This window comes from Alosa pseudoharengus, unplaced genomic scaffold (genome assembly GCF_046254945.1).
Source record: "Alosa pseudoharengus isolate Yale_2024_CS ecotype anadromous, Long Island Sound unplaced genomic scaffold, YU_APseudo_1.1 YU_APseudo_1.1_scf_21, whole genome shotgun sequence".
NCBI classification, from domain to species: Eukaryota; Metazoa; Chordata; class Actinopteri; order Clupeiformes; family Clupeidae; genus Alosa; species Alosa pseudoharengus.
This window is the reverse complement of record NW_027468674.1, coordinates 3,173,079-3,195,225: the sequence shown is the minus strand read 5'-3', so window position 1 is coordinate 3,195,225 and position 22,147 is coordinate 3,173,079. Positions and strand designations below refer to the sequence as shown.

Genomic DNA, 22,147 nt, shown 5'->3' with positions numbered 1-22,147 from the left:
CAGTTACAGGCGAAAGTATCAGCAAAGGACAACTCTATTCAATTGCACGAGCTGTCCGGGAAAGCGATTCTCGTTGAGTTTAATGTGTCATGCAATGTTGGGGCATGACACCTTGACGATCGCATTCCTCAATATATTTATCGCATAACCCTGGCGGAACACAAAATTTTTTTTTGTTTACTCATAGCAACGTTGCTATGCTTCGCTGGTTTAACGTGAGAACGGTGCAAACTTAACTGATGGGATGAGATCTAACTATGAAATGATTTAAGCATAGCCTACAGCAAAGTACTGTAAAATATGTAATTTTAATATAGCCCAAAATGATCGGCTATTAAAGAAAAGTTAGACAAGGCTTTCTGCCCTACCAAAATGTATGGTCACCGCACGCTACTGTAGCCTAACAGTCGGATAACTTTAGACATCAACATAGGGAGCGGGACGGGATTCGGGAGTCTTTCTCTCGGGATTTTGCGGGACAGAATTTTTTTGGGGGGGCTGTCACGTGATCGGGATATGACGGGAGTATTTGTGCGGGCTCGGGATGGGACGGGAGTGAAAATTGCTTCCCGTGTCACCCTCTAACACACACACACTGGGAGCAGACAGGCCTGTTGAAGGCCCAGCACAGCCCACACACACACACACACACACACACTGGGAGCAGACAGGCCTGTTGAAGGCCCAGCACAGCCCACACACACACACACAGGGAGCAGACAGGCCTGTTGAAGGCCCAGCACAGCCCATACACACACACACACACACACTGGGAGCACACACTCTCCTCTCCCACCCCAGTGTGTGTGTGTGACCCAAGGAGCACACACCACTGTGCAGCCAGAGAGGCCTGTTTAAGGCCCAGCACAGCCCACACACACACACACCACACACTGAGAGCAGACACACTCCTCTCCCACCCCAGCACACACACACACACACACACACACACACACACACACACACACACAGCAGTTGAAGGGCCATAGGAGCTGACACACTCCTCTCCCACCCCAGCACAGTCCACACACACACACACACACAGTGGGAGCAGACAGGCCTGCTGAAGGCCCAGCACACACACACACACACACACACACACAGCAGTTGAAGGCCCATAGGGGCAGACACACTCCTCTCCCACCCCAGCACACACACACACACACACAGCAGTTGAAGGCCCATAGGAGCAGACACACTCCTCTCCCACCCCAGCACAGTCCACACACACACACACACAGTGGGAGCAGACAGGCCTGCTGAAGGCCCAGCACACACACACACACACACACACAGCAGTTGAAGGCCCATAGGAGCAGACACACTCCTCTCCCACCCCAGCACAGTCCACACACACACACACACAGTGGGAGCAGACAGGCCTGCTGAAGGCCCAGCACACACACACACACACACACACACAGCAGTTGAAGGCCCAATGGAGCACACAAACACTCCTCTCCCACCCCAGCACACATACACACACACACACACACTGAGAGCAGACACACTCCTCTCCCACCCCAGCACACACACACACACACACACTGGGAGCACACTCCTTGGGTCACACACACTGGGGTGGGAGCACACACTCTCCTCTCCCACCCCAGTGTGTGTGACCCAAGGAGCACACACACACACAGGGAGCAGACAGGCCTGTTGAAGGCCCAGCACAGCACACACACACACACACACACACACACACACACACACACACACACACACACAGCAGTTGAAGGCCCAATGGAGCACACACACTCCACTCCTCTCCCACCCCACACACACACACACACACACTAGGAGCAGACACACTCCTCTCCCACCCCAGTGTGTGTGACCCAAGGAGCACACACACACACAGGGAGCAGACAGGCCTGTTGAAGGCCCAGCACAGCACACACACACACACACACACACACACAGCAGTTGAAGGCCCAATGGAGCACACACACTCCACTCCTCTCCCACCCCACACACACACACACACACACACTAGGAGCAGACACACTCCTCTCCCACCCCAGTGTGTGTGACCCAAGGAGCACACACACACACACACACACAGGGAGCAGACAGGCCTGTTGAAGGCCCAGCACAGTCCACACACACACACACACACACACTGGGAGCAGACAGGCCTGTTGAAGGCCCAGCACAGCACACACACACACACACAGCAGTCTAAGGCCCATAGGAGCACACACACTCCTCTCTCACCCCAGTGTGTGTGTGTGTGAAAGACCCAAGGAGCACACACACACACACACTGGGAGCAGACACACTCCTCTCCCACCCCAGCGTGTGTGTGTGTGACCCAAGGAGCACACACACACCACTCTGCAGGCACACACACCTCTGTTAGGCCCAAGACAGCACACAAACACCCTGAGAGCACACGCACACACACACACCACTGTGCAGCCAGAGAGGCCTGTTGAAGGCCCAACACAGCTCACACACTACCTGGGAGCACACACACACTGGGAGCAGACAGGCCTGTTGAAGGCACAGCACACACACACACACACACACACACACTGGGAGCACACACAGCAGTTGAAGGCCCATAGGAGCAGACACACTCCTCTCCCACCCCAGCACAGTCCACACACACACACACAGCAGTTGAAGGCCCATAGGAGCAGACACACTCCTCTCCCACCCCAGCACAGTCCACACACACACACACAGGGAGCAGACAGGCCTGTTGAAGGCCCAGCACAGCCCACACACACACACACTGGGAGCAGACAGGCCTGTTGAAGGCCCAGCACAGTCCACACACACACACTCACAGCAGTTGAAGGCCCAATGGAGCACACACACTCCTCTCCCACCCCAGTGTGTGTGTGTGTGTGACCCTTGCAGCACACGCACACACACACAGCAGTTGAAGGCCCAATGGAGCACACACACACACACACTAAGAGCAGGACACACACCTCTCTCACCCCAGTGTGTGTGTGACCCAAGGAGCACACACACACACACTGGGAGCAGGCACACTCCTCTCCCACCCCAGCGTGTGTGTGTGTGACCCTAGAAGCAAACACACACACACTTATAGCACACACACTCCTCTCCCACCCCAGTGTGTGTGTGTCTGTGACCCAAGGAGCACACACACACACACACACTGGGAGCCCACACACACCACTATGAGCCCCAACACAGCACACACACACTACCAGGGAGCACACACACACACCACTGTGCAGCCACACACACCCCAATGAGGCCCAAGACAGCACACACACACACACACTCTAGGAGCACACACACACCACCCTGCAGCCACACACACCTCTGTTAGGCCCAAGACAGCACACACACAAACACACACACTCTGGGAGCACACACACAACACCCTGCAGCCACACACACACCTCTGTTAGGCCCAAGACAGCACACACACAAACACACACACTCTGGGAGCACACACACAACACCCTGCAGCCACACACACACCTCTGTTAGGCCCAAGACAGCACACAAACACCCTGAGAGCACACACACACACCACTGTGCAGGCACACACACCTCTGTTAGGCCCAAGACAGCACACAAACACCCTTAGAGCACACACACACACACACACCACTGTGCAGCCAGAGAGGCCTGTTGAAGGCCCAACACAGCTCACACACTACCTGGGAGCACACACACACACCACTGTGCAGCCAGAGAGGCCTGTTGAAGGCCCAACACAGCTCACACACTACCCACACACACACACTGGGAGCACACACTCTCCTCTCCCACCCCAGCACACACACACACACACACACACTGGGAGCAGACACACTCCTCTCCCACCCCAGCACACACACACACACACACTGGGAGCAGACACACTCCTCTCCCACCCCAGTGTGTGTGTGTGACCCAAGGAGCACACACACACACTGGGAGCAGACACACTCCTCTCCCACCCCAGCACACACACACAGCAGTTGAAGGCCCAATGGAGCACACACACAATCCTCTCCCACCCCAGCACAAACACACACACACACACACTGGGAGCAGACACACTCCTCTCCCACCCCAGCACACACACACAACAGTTGAAGGCCCAATGGAGCACACACACTCCTCTCCCACCCCAGTGTGTGTGTGTGTGACCCAAGGAGCACACACACACACACACACACTGGGAGCAGACACACACCACTGTGCAGCCAGAGAGGCCTGTTGAAGGCCCAGCACAGCCCACACACACACAGCAGTTGAAGGCCCAATGGAGCACACACACTCCTCTCCCACCCCAGAACACACACACACACTGGGAGCACACACTCTCCTCTCCCACCCCAGCACACACTCTCCTCTCCCACCCCAGCACACACACACACTGGGAGCAGACACACTCATCTCCCACCCCAGCACACACACACACTGGGAGCACACACACTCCTCTCCCACCCCAGCACACACACACACACACTGAGAGCAGACACACTCCTCTCCCACCCCAACACACACACACACACTGGGAGCAGACAGGCCTGTTGAAGGCCCAGCACAGCACACACACACACACACACACACACACACAGCAGTTGAAGGCCCAATGGAGCACACACACACTCCTCTCCCACCCCAGCACACACACACACACACACACAGCAGTTGAAGGCCCAATGGAGCACACACACTCCTCTCCCACCCCAGCACACACACACACACACTGGGAGTAGACACACTCCTCTCCCACCCCAGTGTGTGTGTGTGACCCTTGGGTCACACACACTCCTCTCTGCAGCCACACACACCTCTGTTAGGCCCAACACAGCACACACACACACACGCACTCCTCTCTCTCCTCTGACCCTGGGAGCACGCACACACCTCTGTGAGCCCCAACACAGCACTCACACACTCAAAGTCCCCTCCCTCTCTCTCCCCTGCTTGTGTGCCTGTGACCCCTCCTGTGACCCCTCCACACATTTCTTCACTTTGACATTCACTTGCACTGGGCATGTAACACGGATATGGTGGTGATCCACTGCACCCGACCTGCGTTTTTAACGAGGCAGGCCCTCGGGTTCCAACTCGCCCTACCGGTGTTTGGCCGCGGCGGGATGCTCAACGCACCGTGATAGCAGCATCTGGTGGTGGAACCCCCACCCTGAGATTCCCAGCGACAGCGGGATTATACAGGTATGGCCTTAAGGCGAGACACTACAGGTGAATAGGGTAAAATTTTTAACAAGCAGATATCACTATGAAACTTACCCAGTTGATTACTTACATTAATATGAGAAAAAAATGTATTACAAGTTTTCTGTAATTTAATGTTTACATATGCAAATTAGGCATTATCTAATTAAATATGCGCTAATTTGCATACATTTTAAAACAAGAAACCTGAGCATTGGATACAGCCAGGTTCAAAATTATGTTTTCATTGTGTTCAGATAATAGATGTTTAAAAATTTACAGAGGGATTTATGAATATCTACTTTAGTTATCCTGTAAATCAGAATATAATGTCAATAGCCCTAAAAAATCGATTTTTGCCATGTTTTTAGGCATAAAATGTCATGTAAGTCAGGCTAGGAATAATATATCAACAAACCCCTCTGTAAATATCTTCGAAATATAGTTAGGCATAAGTCTAGAAAGTTTGGTGTATGTAAGTGCTTCTGAAGTGGAGTTTCCTTGCTCAGAGTGGGAGAGGAAACTCGTTTTGAGAAAACAGCCTTGAAAGACAGCCAATGAGATTCCGTTCTCAGCCTAGACTCGTCTTTGAACTTTCGCGATTGGTTACTGATACAAAGGAAGTGTCCATACATGGATCACATAGCGTGATACAGGAAAAACAGAGCTTTCCAACGGTACTACACACGATATGTTTTGGGTCACAGTCGCGGGAGTTCATGCAAGGTTAGAATGCTAACTTTTGCTGAATTTAGGATAAATATATAGGCGCGAGTAGACACAATATAATGAAATAATCACCTAAATGTGTAAATCGGACTTTTTTGTTGTAGTAGTGTGATAGAATACATGCTAAGGTAACAGACTAGCTCAAAATCTCGAAATTGACCAGTGCATGAAAAAACGATGTTTTCACCTGCCGTGTCTCGCCTTAATCAGTCACATCCCCCAACTGAACTCAGATCAGCCGCCGCGCCTTCCCGCCCGGGGGAGGTATTGTCCAAGCCAGCATCTGACCTGCGGGTACTGCCAAGAGATTAATGAGGGTTTAGGGGAACCACCTAGGGAGGAGAGATGGGGTGGGAGTGGGACCCCCCAAGATGAGGGTGCCCAGGTGCTGACAGGATGGGTGACAGTGTTGTTGCCAACCGCCGGCCCATCATCCACACCTGAGGTCCACCGCGCATCCCCACCCAGAGAGGTAGGTTGGGAGTAGTCAAGGGAGGATAGAGCCAAGTTACAGTTGCCACTCGGCACCTGTGCCAGTTGGCTACGGGGAAGGTGTTAATCCCTTTTCTCAACTCGCTCTTGGATTCAGTCCGCTCAGGCATACGTGGCCAGACCGATTCAGGGACCGTCCTTCCCCCTAGAAGGCACAAAGGAGGAACAGCCAGCCCGCACCAACAAGTTGATACAGGCCAGCCATCCCCCTCATGATGGGACGCAAGGACAGCTATCGGTCGTCGGACGGCATGAACAAGAACTGACTTACTGACCACCCAACTTCCAACCATGCCCATAGGATCCCTTGGTTACTTCCGGAGAGTTACAGCCGCTCATCAAATTGACACTCAACAGTGCGCTGCTGCTCATCGCTAGGCATCACCCTGAAAGGAGTTCCAACCATCTGACTAGACCGCCCGCGAGTACCGCCTAGGGGGAAAGGAGTGTTAGAGGACTACCGAGGGGCGGGGGAAGGTTGGGAAGCTCCTATCCTGGACAGCATGCCCTGCTGTAGACGGGAACAGGAGAACTACCTCAGACCTAGCAATGCCAAGCACTGATTCGTTCTCCATCCATCCACAACTGGGGACCGCCGTGCACCTGCCCAAGGTTATGGAGAGGGGCGGATATGACAAGGTGGATCACCCTGCACCATTGAGCAGTTGCATCGCCGGGGCGGAGGGGGGGGGAGGGAGGAAAGTGGAAGGGGTCCCCCCCTGTGCACAGTTGCAACACAGGTTCAAGGCGTATATCTCATCTCCAACACACCCTCGGGAACGGGTCGCTAAGGCGTCAAGGCCAGACCGATACAAGGTTTCCTCCGATCACGGTCTGGCTGTCGGTCAGTACCTTCTGAGTCAGCGGACAAGGACTGCCCTTTGAGCCAACCCTCCGGCACCTTAATGACCAGTCGTCTTGGGAACGGCCCACTGTCCCACGGGAAGTGCAAGTTGGGATAAGGACTTGGGATCCTCTACCGTTTATCTCTGTAAGTTGCCCTTAGTGTGAGTAAAACAAAGCTCCAGTGGAGCTTCTCAAGGGGTAAGCGCCCCGGATCCACGGGACCAGGTACCACCGAGCCAAAGCACAGTCCTGCCCCCTCCCCTCCCCCAGAGGCAGCTCGGAGTGGCTTCATAACCATGTGGACAGACCGGCCTACATGTGGCTACTGGAGTGTAACAGGATGTCACTTACCCCAACCCTCATTCTCTTAATATTAGACCGGGAAGTTTCCCATCTTGCGGATCACTCCCTCAGCGGCCTGTTTTGGGTGCACCACTTCACCCGGGGTGCCCTCTCACCCCATTCTTCTAACTTAGGGCTCCTGCTAGGGGATGACCATCATCCTTCACTACTTTGGGGCTTCTATCCCCCCAGCCACAAGGGTGATCTCACCCTTTCCACGCTCGTTTGGGTAGAACTACCCAGGGGAGCTGGGCTTCACCCCTTGATCCACTAGCGGAGTACCCACCAACTCCTTGCCAGCCCCCGAGAGGCAGGAGCTGAGGCTCAACGCGCCTGATTCCGCAGCCACCCAAACCGCTTATCCGTAAGCAAGTATCCCATTGCACTCGCGTCTTAACCCTTTAGGCGCCAGAGGTTTTTTTCCTTCATTTCAAAAGGCTACATGTTAAGTGATAAGAGATAGAGACTTTCTGTAAATTAGAGAAATATTAAGGATGACCCAAAGTTTATGTAGAGATTAAATGTTTATATCTAATTTGCATATTATGACATCATATGGTGGCGGCCATCTTGGATTATAGAATTTTCATGAAAAGTCGCATGTTTGAATGATAAAATGCACCACTTCTTTCCCCCCAAAATGTCCCTCACCTTCTGTATGCTATATTGCACAATACTGAATGCTCAGGTAAATAGTAAGTAGTGAACAAACTGTGTAAATCATTACTAATAAATTGCAGAAACAAACCAAATGCATGTAGCGGTAGACTGGCCTTTTGCTGTAGAGATTTTCCATTTACTACATACAGTAGGCACTCTGATTCCATGTATGGGGCACATATATATTATTCAGATGACACAAACACAAGTAGACAAGACCTGTTTAGTTCAAAAGCTCATTTGCCACGGCAAGGCACAGATCAGGAGTGAGAGGACGAGACAAGACAAGAGACAATGTTAGTATTTTTTTTCTTTTTGTTGTTTTTGTTTATGTTTTTTAGTTTTTTTTCTTAGCTGACAAAGACACACACATCACAAGGACATGAACACACAAAAAGTAACACATAGTGTACTGTATGTCCTAAATGATCAGGGAAGTAGATAGCAAATCAACAGTGTAAATCATTACTAATAAATGGCTGACATTTTTTTTTTTATGTAGCAGGCCTTTTGCTGTAGAGATAATGACTCCCTATCCCTATCCATACAGGGCCGGCATTTCCATCATCTTGTGATAGACTATGCATGACCTAATGTGTGTGTGTGTGTGTGTGTGTGTGTGTGTGTGGGAGAGGGAGAGGGAGAGAGCGTGTCACCACCTCCACCATGCGAGCAGCATGGCCAGATCTGCCTCACGCGCGCCGAGTGGAGAGAATTTGCGCAGCTCGGACTAGGCCTACTGTCATTCTCATTGCGACTCCCCACACTGCCACTACGTTCCCCCCTAACTGTCCTATGAGCACTTCGACCTCGTCTAACATACCCAGTGGCATTAGACAAAGGCTCCACCACGTTACTGTCGCCGCGATTGTGGAGAGGCACACGTTCAGGAGACAGAAGCTAGCGCTATGGACATTATGCTACCTCCACTATGCTACCTCCAGCCTCGTTCGCCACACCACTAACACCCTGCTAACTTCCTGATGAACACTCCGAACCCGTGAAACATTATTCCCACCAGTGACATTGGGCAAACGATTCAACGTTTGTGCTTGGTGTAAGCGAAACTATGGAGTAAACTCTCACTTTGTCCAGCTGCATCATTGCAAGGCAGGGACGCATCTGAAGCCTCGCTAAACAATTCACCGTCATTTTCTGAAGGCAGATATTCCCCTTCAGAATCAGGGTCCGCGAATAGAAGACCCAACACTTCATTTCAGGTAAACTTTTTTGATGCCATTAGACGATAATCTAATGCAAATACTCACTGACGTTGACAATATCGCTCTGACAAAGTGGCTCACACGCACACTAGCTCCGGTATTTCACGCATTGATTCAATGCTCTGTAGCTCAAAAGTTTTGTTTAAAGCGTGACCTTTTTCGGACTCGGGGATGACGTATGACATGTCTGCCATCTAGTGGAGTGGAAGTCGAACGAAATATGACACCCTATTTGACTAAATCGGCCGTTTTATTCAGTACCGCACCTTGTCGACTATAGTCGCCTGTGGCGCCTAGAGGGTTAAGAGAGTCATAGTTACTCCCGCCGTTTATCCGCGCTTCATTGAATTTCTTCACTTTGACATTCAGAGAACTGGGCAGAAATCACATTGCGTCAACACCCGCTGGGGCCTTCGCGATGCTTTGTTTTAATTAAACAGTCGGATTCCCCTGGTCCGCACCAGTTCTGAGTCGGCTGCTAGGCGCCGGCCGAGGCCACGCGCCGGGTGAATCCCCGTCCGCCCGGGCCGAGGCCCAGCACGCGCCGTAGCTGGGGAGATGCGCGAGAAGGGCCCGGCGCACGTCCAGAGTCGCCGCCGCGCACCACCGCTACCCGGCCCCGCCAGAGCCACGCACGCCGTAAAGACAAGATAATGCACTAAATTTAAATTAAAAGAAAGTGTGTTGACATTTGTAAGTCAGAGAATGTCCATGACAACTAGGTACTTTGTTGAAAATGCCTATATTTACAGTTAAAACAATGATTAAAAGATTCTAATTATCTGAACATGCTTGGACAAGGACCCATGGTTATCTTGCCCCCACGTACAGTATGGAGGGTGGTAAGATAGGCAAACAAATACATAAGGACCACTGTTGGAGAGTTACAGACAAAGGTATCATCTTGGGGTCTACAAGTCCCCCAAAACAAATCTTCAAAAGTGACCTCACTTCTAATTTAGGTGTGTTTGGTGTACATAGAAGAATGACTATACTGAAAAGAACCCCATGCCTAATGAGAATTATGGTGGAGGGGTTGTGCTATTGTGGGGCTGTTTTTATTCCCAAAGGCCTTGGGAACCTAATTAAGGTACATGGTATCATAAACACCAAGAAAAACCTGAACCTGAAATCTGTCAATCTCTGCCAAGACACTAAAAGTTGGTCATGATTGGATCATTCATCAGGTCAATGAACCAAAACAAACATCCAGATCAAAACAAATATTGTTTGCTGAACACAAAATCAAGCTTCGGACATTGCCATCTCAGTCCCCTGATCTGAAGTCCATAGAAAAACAGTGGGGTTAGTCAAAGAAGAGAATGCACAAGTGTGGACCTAGGAATCTGGACGATCTGGGAGTGATTTTGTAAAGACAAATGGTCTTAAATCCCTTGCTTTGTATTCTCAAACTTTATGGGGTGTCAAGGGGGAATATTATGAGCTATTTTATTGGCAAAGGGAGGCTAAAGAAGGTATTACAAGCAGGGGTGCCAATAATTGTGAGTGTTTTTGTGAAAAATATTTATTTCTCTATGAGATTTTCCTTTTTCTCAAAATAAATTGGCATGATAAATGATTTTTTATACTGGTTTTTAGTCAACTTTAGCAGAGGTGCCAATAATGATCTCTGTGGACAGCCCAGGCTCCAAAAACGACAACAAAAACAACCTGGGCAAACCTAGCCGATAAAAACATAACAAACTGTTCCAGCAAATCACAGACGAGATGCGCGTTTAGGAGAGTTTCAATTGCACGGGAGCAGCACGGGGGTGAGGAAGTAGTGAGCTAGCTCTCTGTTTTGTTTAAAAGTCAACAGAAGTGACGTTACCCAGCATCGCCTAGAGCACCTTTAAAGATCTATAAATACTGAGAGTCTGAGATATAGTGTTGTCTTTCTCGTTAGTAGTTTATTAATCTCTGCAGAGAGGTCTCATAATAAGCATCAGGCAATCAGGGTATAGAGACAAAGTCTGTGCACCAAAGATACAATCAGTTGTTTCTCACACACACATTTATACCTCGCATCATATCATAATATCATTGTATCATTACACCTCCCTGCACACACACACATGCCTTTGTCAATACAATGAGTTAATTAAGAACCAAGGACATTAAAACTGGGTTAAGAACATTTCTATCAACATACAACACATGATTTGCCATCTACACACCAGTTATCGGAACAGAAGTATCAAATAAGAAGAACTTTAAGAACTAGGTTAGTCTCCAAACGAAGAATGAATCCACTAGACAATAGAAGTATCAATTATAAGGAACATTACAAACTAGGTTAAGGTTTAACAGAAGAGTCCATTCAAAAGTGTAAGATCTTACAGAAACACAAGCAGCAAATTAAAAACAACACAAGGTTAAAGTCCAGTTTTGTCATTTTCTCCTTACACAACACAAAGGTGGCACAGATACAGACTGATTGCAGATTGTTGCTTTGGAGGTGGTAATGAGGACAACGTGCATCCCAGTGCCATTAAGCAGGAAAAAGCAATTGAGAAAAACTGTAAAACTAATCCATATCTAAAGATTAATGGCCTCCTTACACCAACAACTTTGACAAGATTTGGGAAAGATTCTTGAAAGATTGGAGTCTTTTGAGTAAAGCTTGAATAGGGGGCATTAGTTAAAAGACTACAATCTTTCAAGAATCTTTCCCAAATCTTGTGCACGTTGTCCTCATTACCACCTCCAAAGCACAGCTGAATTGATAAGGCCATAAGGGGAAACATTTATGTTTTTTTGTTTTCATGTTGATGTGAAACATGAATAATCCTGTCCAAAAGGATACTAAGGTTTTGTTTGTGAAGGTATTTGCTACAATAATCATGCTTTGTATTTGCCTTGTTTTTTCTGTTGATGATTGTCATATTTGTAAGTCTCACTCTGTCCATTTCTTTCCAAAAATGTTGCCAGAGAACTCATAATATAAGGTGTCATTTTTAAAAAAAAATCTCTAATGGTGCAGCCCCCAACCCCTCTAAATCTCTAATGGTGCAGCCCCCAACCCATCTATATCTTAACTGAATTACCAACTGCAACTAACAGTTGCTGATGGAAACAGTAGGGAAACACCTAGAAATAGTTTACTAAATTTTAGATCCCTTCCTCTGTTTCATCGAGCACCTGTTGTGGATCCTGTTCAAGATGGGGAGAGATGGGCTCGTATTCTGAATCCTGTTCAAGCTGGGGGAGGTGAATGGGTAGATATTACACATGTGAAGGATTTCAAAGATATGCAATACACTGTTAAAATGATCATCAAATCAGTGTGAAATTGAGCCTCCATTTAAATAATTTTACTTAATTTGTATTATTACAGGTCAACACATTCACCCGCCCACAAGTTGTCAGCTTACATATGAATACTTCCGTTCTCTGCAATGGGTCCATTTGGTCAAGCAAGGCTTGATCATGAAATCAAAAATAGATGTGGCCTGCAAATAAGAAAAAAATAAACTAAACTAATTTGCATCTGTCAGATTGCTGGGAATATTTTGTAATTTAGACTGTTTACACAGTGGCAGTGGTGAAGCCAACCAGACTGTCCAGATTCGGTCATTCATCCATCCATTAAATTATCGGTCAGACTAACAGACCCACATGCACAACGCAAAGTAGTGAGTCCACACCTCAGGGGACGAATTGTCTGTGGGCCAATTCAACAAACAAGTACTGGTGCCCTCGGCATCACTGTTTGGCATTGACAACTTCTTCCTTCTATGTATTACCTAATCATTGGTCTGAGTCTAACATAATGTAGATAGATAGATACTTTATTGATCGCCAAGGGGAAATTCAAGGTCTCAGTAGCATACAGACATCACACACAACATGCACTTACAGCAGAAAAGGTAATATACATATAAGAAAATTCCACTGCACGATAGAGACAGTAGAAGATAAACATGATACTAACATACTAAATACTAAATATACTATAAAAACTAAATAAAACTAACTAAGATGTTGAGAATCTCAATGCGCACATCCATGCATTTGACTTCAACACTTACCAAGCCGAAGAGACCCAAACCAGATCCTAAATTGACCAGTGTCGGAACAAAGTCAAATTTGCCAGCCTGGAATAAAATTAGAGCTTAAATTGTGTTATACAACATATAATCCAAATGATTCTAATCTTTAGTGATCACCAGAACAGCAAAGTGCTCTTACCTGTCCAAATACTATAATGTCAAAGCGAATTCCATATCCCTTGATTAAAGTTCTGTTTATATGGAACTTATTCTGATATTTTGCATACCTGTGAGAAGAGCAACAGCTTAGTCAGGTGTTGAATGTAGGCGACATTGTCATTGAATTCACAAACTATGGAACTCATACCTGAAATTATATCCTGTTGTAACTGGGTTTGCTCTGTTTTTGTCCATACGCTGGAATTTGTATTGTGGCACACACCATCTGTCTGCCCAGTCCAGGTCACAGTCCCATCTGATCTGGAGCGCCATCACGCCACCCTAACAAGACAGAGGTCACTTGTGAAAGGCATTAACTTATAATGTGCTCCTGAAAAAGACCTTCATGTGAATTGACCGCAATTATTTCATATATAATATAATAATACATCTCTTGTGCTCCTGAAAAAGACCTTCATGTGAATTGACCGCAATTATTTCATATATAATATAATAATACATCTCTTTTAGGTGGGTATCACTTTTGTCATGACAGGAACAATTCCACCATAGGCTACGTGCACGAAAGGCTCTCTGGGCACTCGTTTGTTTCTGGTGGAGCCAGGTGTGTGTAAACCTGCTGCTATTGTTAATGCAATAAGACTAGTTAATTAGTGTCTACACTACGGTGGCCGACAGGTCCAAACGACGTGCAATTTATGACAACTGATGCAAATCAACAAAACACATGCAAGTAGACAAAACACAACCAACTTAAGAAAACATTTTCATCTTCATTTGACAACACGTGCACATCATTTAGAAAACGCGTTGCAAATTCAGAAAACATTTACATTTCTGAAACGAGCTGCCAATTCACAACATGCAATTCAGAAACGTGCTACAAAAAAATCACAACACAAGTGTTTCCCGGGGCACTTAAAAGTGATGAACACCTCTGAATAGGTGGCGAACTACATACGTACAGACAGTAAAGGAGAGGTGTTCATCACTTTTAAGTGCCATTAAAATGTTAAAATAAACCCAAATACTTACATTTCAAGCCAGATTTCTTTAAAGGGATACCAGGCAAGCCTGATGCTTTTTCTCTATGAAGCTCCTCCTACCGTCTGTACATGTCGATACGTGTGCGAGCCCTCGCTTGGTCTGAAGCGCTTTCCTTTTCTTTGCATCTTCCATCAAGGGTTTTCGCTGCTTATTCGCCGGCTCTGCCATTATACACACGTTTGCAACAATCGCTAGCGTTTCGTTAGCCTGCCTCTGTGCTGGGGATGGAGGATGTAAACTGATCCTGCTTCTCGCTATGTCTGAGACTTTGTGAGACTGAAGGTCGGCAGGGTAGGATACACCGAACTTGCAAGTGGGATATTCTTCCTACAGGCAGTAGGGGCGGGCGAGAGAGCCTTCATTCGCCCCGTAATGAGTCATTTAACCATATACCGACTTACGAAGATGATTAATTAACACGAAAACGTTGCCTGGTGTCCCTTTAAACAGGAGCTGTCATTGTCACACCCGTTCGCCTCCTGTTCAGAGGTGTTCATCACTTTTAAGTGTCCCCCGAAAACACTTCCGTTGTGTTGTGAATTTCGTAGTGCGTTTTTGAAATGTAAATGTCTGAATTTGCAGCGCGTTTTCTAAATGATGTGCACATGTTGTCCAATTAAGAGGTTTTCTTAAGTTGGTTGTGTTTTATCTATTTGCATGTGTTTTGGTGATATGCATCTGTTGTCATAAGTTGCACGTCGTTTGCACCTGTCGGCCACCGTACTACACAGACCCGGTTGGGTGTTGCACTAGGGAATCAGCATGTTACGAGCATGTTACGACAAAGAAGGATTTATGGGTGTGTTAAAATTGTTATTAATGGGCAAACAAGATATTCAGTGTCGCAGTGAAGATGTAAGGAGCAGAATATAACTGAAGATGCCGTTACAACACAGTTAACGCTCCACCGCAGTGCCGGTTCAGACCTCCATGGTGCCCTAAGCAAAATCCTGGTACCCAAATTGTACCCATATTTTTAGTCGCATCTGACACCTTAGCGCTCCCAATACAATCATCCCGCCCCATTTTGGATGTCTACGGAAATGACCAAATATAGTGTTTTTCCCCATAAAGGACTAGGAGAAAGAAAAATAATTGTGTGTAAATCACCTTCACAGATATAAATGCCCAGTTTTAGGGTCTGGGCTGCTTGCTTTTGATGCTTGCTGTACATATCCCATTACAAAAAATAACTGCAGTTTTTTCAGTAGTCTAAGAACAGTTCAGTTATACTACAGTAGGCTATAGTGCAGTAGCCTAGTATTTTCATGTCCAAAATACTGCATTTTTGCAGTAGTGTTGTCACGATACCAAAATTATGACTTCGATACGATACCTGCCATAAATATCACGATGCTCGATACTGAAACGATACTGCGGCGAAATCCTAAGATATCTGGAAAAGAAAGGACTCAACCTCCTCCAAGTGTATTGAGTCATTTGTGTTGAATTCGGTGCACTTTTGTAGTGTGCAGGTCAATTCTGGGTTCTAAACTTCCTACATAACTATTATTTTTTATAGTCAGTAAAATAGTAGGCCTACTTTGTGTGATTAAGTCCTTTATTGTTTGTTATAGTTAATTTACATTGTGTTGTGTTTTGGCAATAAAGTAGCCAAACTAGGCTAGATCAAGGTCAGTGTTGAAATTACTGCTTGCAAATCACTGAATGCTATGCAGAGGGGCCTAATCTTTAAGCCATCTGATGTACAGTATAGGCTACCCTAGGCCTTCCCGTGTTCATGGGATTTCTTTGACAGTTGCAAAAGGAAAAATGTGAGGATAGTCTTCTTTGCGCCCAGTGTACAAGTACGACGTTCCAACCACTCAGGTCTTCGTCAGATAGGCCTACACCATTACCTGTTGCAATATATCTGTGTGCATTCCTACATTACGTCTATTTCTTTGATAACATGATTTGCTACCACGTAACAATAAGATGCCATTATTATTAGGACTCAACACGCTTTGGTGGTAATATATGCTGTGGGCTTTAATTAGCGCATTTCGGGTAGCCTATCCTACATCTGGGCAATAATTATTGAACAAATTGCAGTCTACATGCCATGACAAATATTACCAGTAGTACTGACCAAACATGAAATAGATTGTTTGGTAGTGTTGGTACTGTTATTCTGGCGTGAACATTGCACTTTCATCACGTTAGCACCCTATGATTACAGCTCGTTATGTCTCGTCAAAATTCATTGATTAATGAAGGTTCGCTTTATCCCAGAGAACCATACTCGTTTCACTTAGGCTAGACTAAAACAGAAGAGAAGAACTTGGCACTAACCATGTAGTTGTGTTTTCTATAGCATATTTGTTAACCTGTCGTTCTTTGAACTCTTTAAAAATGTTGGGATATGTCTGCGAGGTGTTTAGCCAAGTTCCATGCGTAGTCTACTACTTTTAAATGACTTTGAAACATATTTTACAAACGGGCCACTGTGTAGGTCTACCTGATGGCTTGCCTTCACTATTCGCGATGTATCCTAAATAGTTCCAGATTTCACATCACCTTTTGTTTTATCCACAAGGCCGAGGACTGTCGGCAAATAACTATGTTGACGTTGCTGCGCACTCACTCACTCAGAGCTGCCTGCTTGACACGCCCACTTGTCTAGATGCGTGCAAGGAGCAGTGAGAGCAGCAGTTCACACAGACACAGAACGTTATTATTTTATTAAAGTATCGATTCTAAAAACGTCGGAAATCGCATCGTTTTTTGCGTGAAGGCATCGTGATACCTTTTTAGTATCGATACACCGTGCAACACTATTTTGCAGTAAAGTACAGTACTATGCAGTACAATGCAGTTTTGTTATGTTCAAAATACTGCACAAAACTGCAAATATTTCCTCCAAAACTGTGGTTTTGATACTCAGAAATCTGCAGTTTGACACTTAAAGTAATGCAGTTATTTTTTGTAAGGGTCTGATTGTGCTTATAGCTTACTGGCTGAGGCTGGCTGTTCTCCCTGTGTCTGTAGTAGGCTACTTGTCAAATAGGCTCCTGAACTGGTTCCCCCTGATTCCCTTCAATATTTTTTTCAAACATAGACTATTTTAAACTATCATTTTAATACTTCATATGGGCCTAATTTACGTTGTGCATCTATTGTCCAGTATGCAGCACAGCAAATCAAAGTTAATAGGCCTACAGTACCTTAGGCTATCCATTTTGCATACGTTCAGTTGTAGGCTATCTAAACCAACTAAAGCTTAACTGAAATATTGTAAAACCATTTACTTTTTTAAAAAATGTATGGGAAGAGTGAAATCACCGATTAGTTTCGACGGGTCCTGCTGAAAAACTGCTAATTTCATCCCGAGCTGCACGTTATTATGAAAGCATTTAAAGATGCGGTTATATAGCCAGTCGCCCGCATTTAAAAAACAGAATATGCGATTATATTTCCCAACTTTGCTATGTACTGTGACTGGGAAAGGCTGGCAAGCAAGCCACAGACAGATCAGGGGATTCACTGCCGTTACAGTAGATAGGCCTAGGCTAGGACAGCAACACGTGCTGGAGAGATATAGGCTGCTGTAGTTGACATAACCATGGAACGAACACAAGTTTACCCGATGTTCCCGCTGTTCATTCTCGTGAAGTTTCTTCTTCCGTTTTTCATGCCCTGAATGGTAATTCGGTTTCATGTTCAAGTTCTTAATGTTACCTAGCTATAAGACACTGTCGCTATAACTGTATACTTGTCTGTCACTAGCTTGACTCAAGGGGAGATGGGGGAGGGGGCCTTCATTTACTTGCGGGGCCTTACGCAACTTGCGTAGCGTGCGTATAGGGAGAACCGGCCCTGCTCCACCGTAAATAATGAGCGTACAGGAAGAGTCTTTAGTGCACCTATTGTGCCCTTGAACAAGGCACTTAACCCCAAAGTTGCTTCGGGGACAATGTGAGCCCTTGTAATATACTGTAGTTGACATGTGTAAATCACTTTGGATTAATAGTGTCTGCTAAATGTAAATTATATTTGGCAGATGCTTTTGTCCAAAGCAAATTTAATAGCCATTTCTACCCCCTCCCTCCCTTCTTGCTCTAGAGATTCAAACTGCCTAAATTCATAACGTTACATGAATCGCCATTTTCTGGAAGTCCTCCTCTGCCTCTTCTATGATGTCTTTGAGCCTGAAGATCGGGCATTCTGGGTCGGTAGAGCGGTTAAAGACACACTGGTTCAAGTAGGAGCTGGTTATATGTGAATCGATATTCCTTCTGCAATCACAAAGACAACATGATGCATTATTTACCACATGCTTAATACTGTGCGAACGACTCTGTAGTTGAATTATCTGGTTCCTTAAATAAAAAAACATTGAAAAATGTATTTACCAAACTAAACTGTCTAGGTACATCATCAAATTCAGGACATATCATACTGCTTTAACTAAAATTATCTTCATTTTCAAGAGCTAAAACAATGACTGTTGGCTCATATCATCCCAACAAAGTCAAGTCAAGTTTATTTATATAGCGCATTTCATACACAGAGGTCATTCAATGTGCTTTACATAAACAAAACTAAACAGTAATAACAAATAAAAGCATAGAAGGGCAATATAGTCAAAGAAAAGTTCAAAAGGTAAAGATCATAATAAAAAGAAAACATAAAACAAGGTAAAATCATTTAAAAATAAAGAATAATTAGTAAACAAAAACAAAGGCAAAAGTAGTAAAAAAGTAATAAAAGACGAGGTAGAATAATTATCAAGGCAGATTCAGAATTTGTAACTCGGTGCAGTTAGCAGAAAGCATCTGAGAACAGTTTCTCAGAAAGTCTACATTTAAAACTGGCTACAGTTGGGGCCTTTTTGATGTCATCCGAAAGTTGGTTCCAGAGCTGAGCCGCATAGCAGCTAAAAGCTGCTTTACCATGTTTAGTTCTAACAGTAGGTTTTACTAACAGGTTTTTCAACTGGGACCTGAGAGGACGAGAAGGTGTGTACTACTGAAGCATGTCTGATAGGTATTTGGGTCCTGCTCCATTTACTGATTTATAAACAAGCAATTGTGCTTTAAAGTCAATTCTGTGACTTAGTGGAAGCCAGTGCAAGGACTGAAGAATTAAGAATTGGAGTAATGTGGTCAGTTCTTTTAGTTTTTGTTAGAATCCTAGCTGCTGCATTTTGTATCACCTGAAGCTGTTTAATAGTCTTTTTAGGAAGGCCTGTGAACAGTCCATTGCAGTAATCAACCCTGCTGGAGATAAATGCATGAATGAGTTTTTCTAAGTCATGTTTTGACATCAGCCCTCTGAGTTTGGCAATATTTTTGAGGAGGTAAAAAGCTGATTTAGTTATCGCTTTCATGTGGCTGTTGAAATTTAGATCACTGTCAATTAATACACCAAGATTTTTAACAGTATCCTTTGCCTTCAACCCTTTTGTGTCAAGGAGAGTGGCAACCCTAAATCTTTCCTCCTTTTTACCAAATATAATTACCGGTACTTCAGTTTTTTCTTTGTTCAGCTGAAGAAAATGTTGAGACATCCAGGTGTTGATTTGTTCTATACAGACACATGGGTTCAAGAGGACCATAGTCGTTTGGTGACAGAGCTAAGTAAATTTGTGTCATCTGCATTTATTTAACAAATTATATATGTTGGAATCTGCGGACAGCTGCTTTGGAACACTAATCAATGGCGTGGCCGGTACAACCGATGTGTCTTAAAGGGACACCAGACAACGTTTTCGTGTTAATTACTCATCTTCGCAAGTCGGTATATGGTTAAATGACTCATTAAAGGGCGAATGAAAACTCTCTCGCCCGCCCCTACTGCCTGTAGGAAGAATATCCTGCTTGCAAGTTCAGTGTATCGTACCCGCCGACCGAAGCATGATCAGTTTACATCCTGCATCCACAGCACAGAGGCAGGCGAATGAAACACTAGCGATTGTTGCAAACGTGTGTATAATGGCAGAGCCGGCAAAGAAGCAGAGAAAACCCTTGACGAAAGATGCAAAGAAAAGGAAAAGAGCTTCAGACCGAGCGAGGGGGAGTTTCGTAGAGAAAAAGCATCTGGCTTGCCTGGTGTCCCTTTAAAGAGTATCCACGTTACTCGATCCGGTAGATCGATTCCCTGTACATATGGAATATGTAACGGAGTGGAGAGATAGTCTCTTCACTCAGAGAACAAAGGTTACAACTTAACTGAACGATTTTGCAATGCTGGTTTTTCGCTAGGAGACGGCAGGGGGAACTAACCTGGCCCTAGCCAGATGAATGCCGTTCCGCTTAGCTCCGCCTAGCTTCACTCACATCCATCTGGAACCTCTTCCATTGAGAGTGATTTCTCCAACCAACTTTATGGTTTAGCCAATCAGGACGCAGGGCGGGAGTTTCATAGACGTGACATAGCGTAGAAGCGACTGTGAGACTGTTATCAGCGTCACGGGTTGGCTTCGATGTGAGTGGTTGAAGTAGCACGTCAATAGATGACGGACAAGTGGCTTATTCAATCATATGCAAGCATTTTTTGATTAGGTCCAGCCTTCTGAAGCAACACTTCAATGGATCGGTTCCAGATGGATGAGTGGAGCTAGGCGGAGCGAAATTCATCTGGCTAGGGCCAGGTTAAGGGGGAACAGGGAAAGCCGCCATTTTCACCACAAACAGGTAACTTAACCATCACAATAATTTCTAAACTGTATTATTAAGTTGAAAATATTGCATAGGAGCCTTTAAAGTGAGTTAAATTACCTACTTGATAAAGTTGAACTTTGGAAATTGGATGTTATTCTTCACCAGCACTGTGAGATTTTCTGTACCTGTTAAAAGCGGAGGACTAGAGCAACATGAAAATATAGCAGGTTTAAAACATGACATCAACCCAACCACAACAAATCTTTCACTTCCCCTGCACTTCTGACTAAACAAAATAATTCACCTTAACTTATCTGTCCTCCACATACAATGTATAGCCTCGGTCACACAAACAGACTTACTTGGGTGGTTTATCGTCTCTTTCTAAGGGACACCAGGCAAAGATCTCACATGTTTTAACTGTGTGATTGAAGTCCACACATTTACCTGTCTGCAAACCTACAGAAAGTGAGAGGGCCAAAACAAAACTTACTATATACCAGACATGATAAAAGCACATTCATAATATTCTGCCATAAATGGAAATGCACTGTCTTGCTCACCATTGCTTCGCGAACTACGTATTCCATGTTTGCAGTCCTTGTCTGAGGAGCAAATAGAATCTTCGCTCGGGATCTAAGTGGACAAAGTAACAATCTTGCACAAAGATGCCCACAAACTATAAGCCGATGGTCTTTAAAATTCAAACAAATAAATGTATACACACAATTAAGTTAACTTCAAGAGATTGCATAGCCTATTCATTGAAGAGATTCATGCTCTGGCTGAGAAAGAGCTAATTGATTTGGAATGCAGAGTATGACGGTCCACATGACTGGCAACTGGCCTCCATCCATGAACAATT

At 45.5% G+C, this 22,147-nt stretch overlaps 1 protein-coding gene and 1 long non-coding RNA gene across 2 annotated transcripts; both read right to left on the bottom strand.

The window, feature by feature from the left end:
* Positions 1-13,463: 13,463 nt before the first annotated feature.
* On the bottom strand, positions 13,464-13,904 carry LOC143137461 (uncharacterized). The gene is made up of 3 exons (XR_012989966.1): positions 13,818-13,904; positions 13,650-13,737; positions 13,464-13,555 (listed from the first exon to the last, which is right to left on the bottom strand). It is a non-coding gene; the product is annotated as an uncharacterized LOC143137461 (long non-coding RNA).
* A 4,848-nt stretch (positions 13,905-18,752) lies between these two features.
* On the bottom strand, positions 18,753-21,789 carry LOC143138637 (P2X purinoceptor 4a-like). The gene is made up of 4 exons (XM_076299062.1): positions 21,783-21,789; positions 21,645-21,741; positions 21,404-21,484; positions 18,753-18,915 (listed from the first exon to the last, which is right to left on the bottom strand). Exons 1-4 carry the CDS (start codon positions 21,787-21,789, stop codon positions 18,762-18,764), a joined length of 339 nt encoding a protein of 112 aa, XP_076155177.1. The 3' UTR covers positions 18,753-18,761.
* Positions 21,790-22,147: the final 358 nt, after the last annotated feature.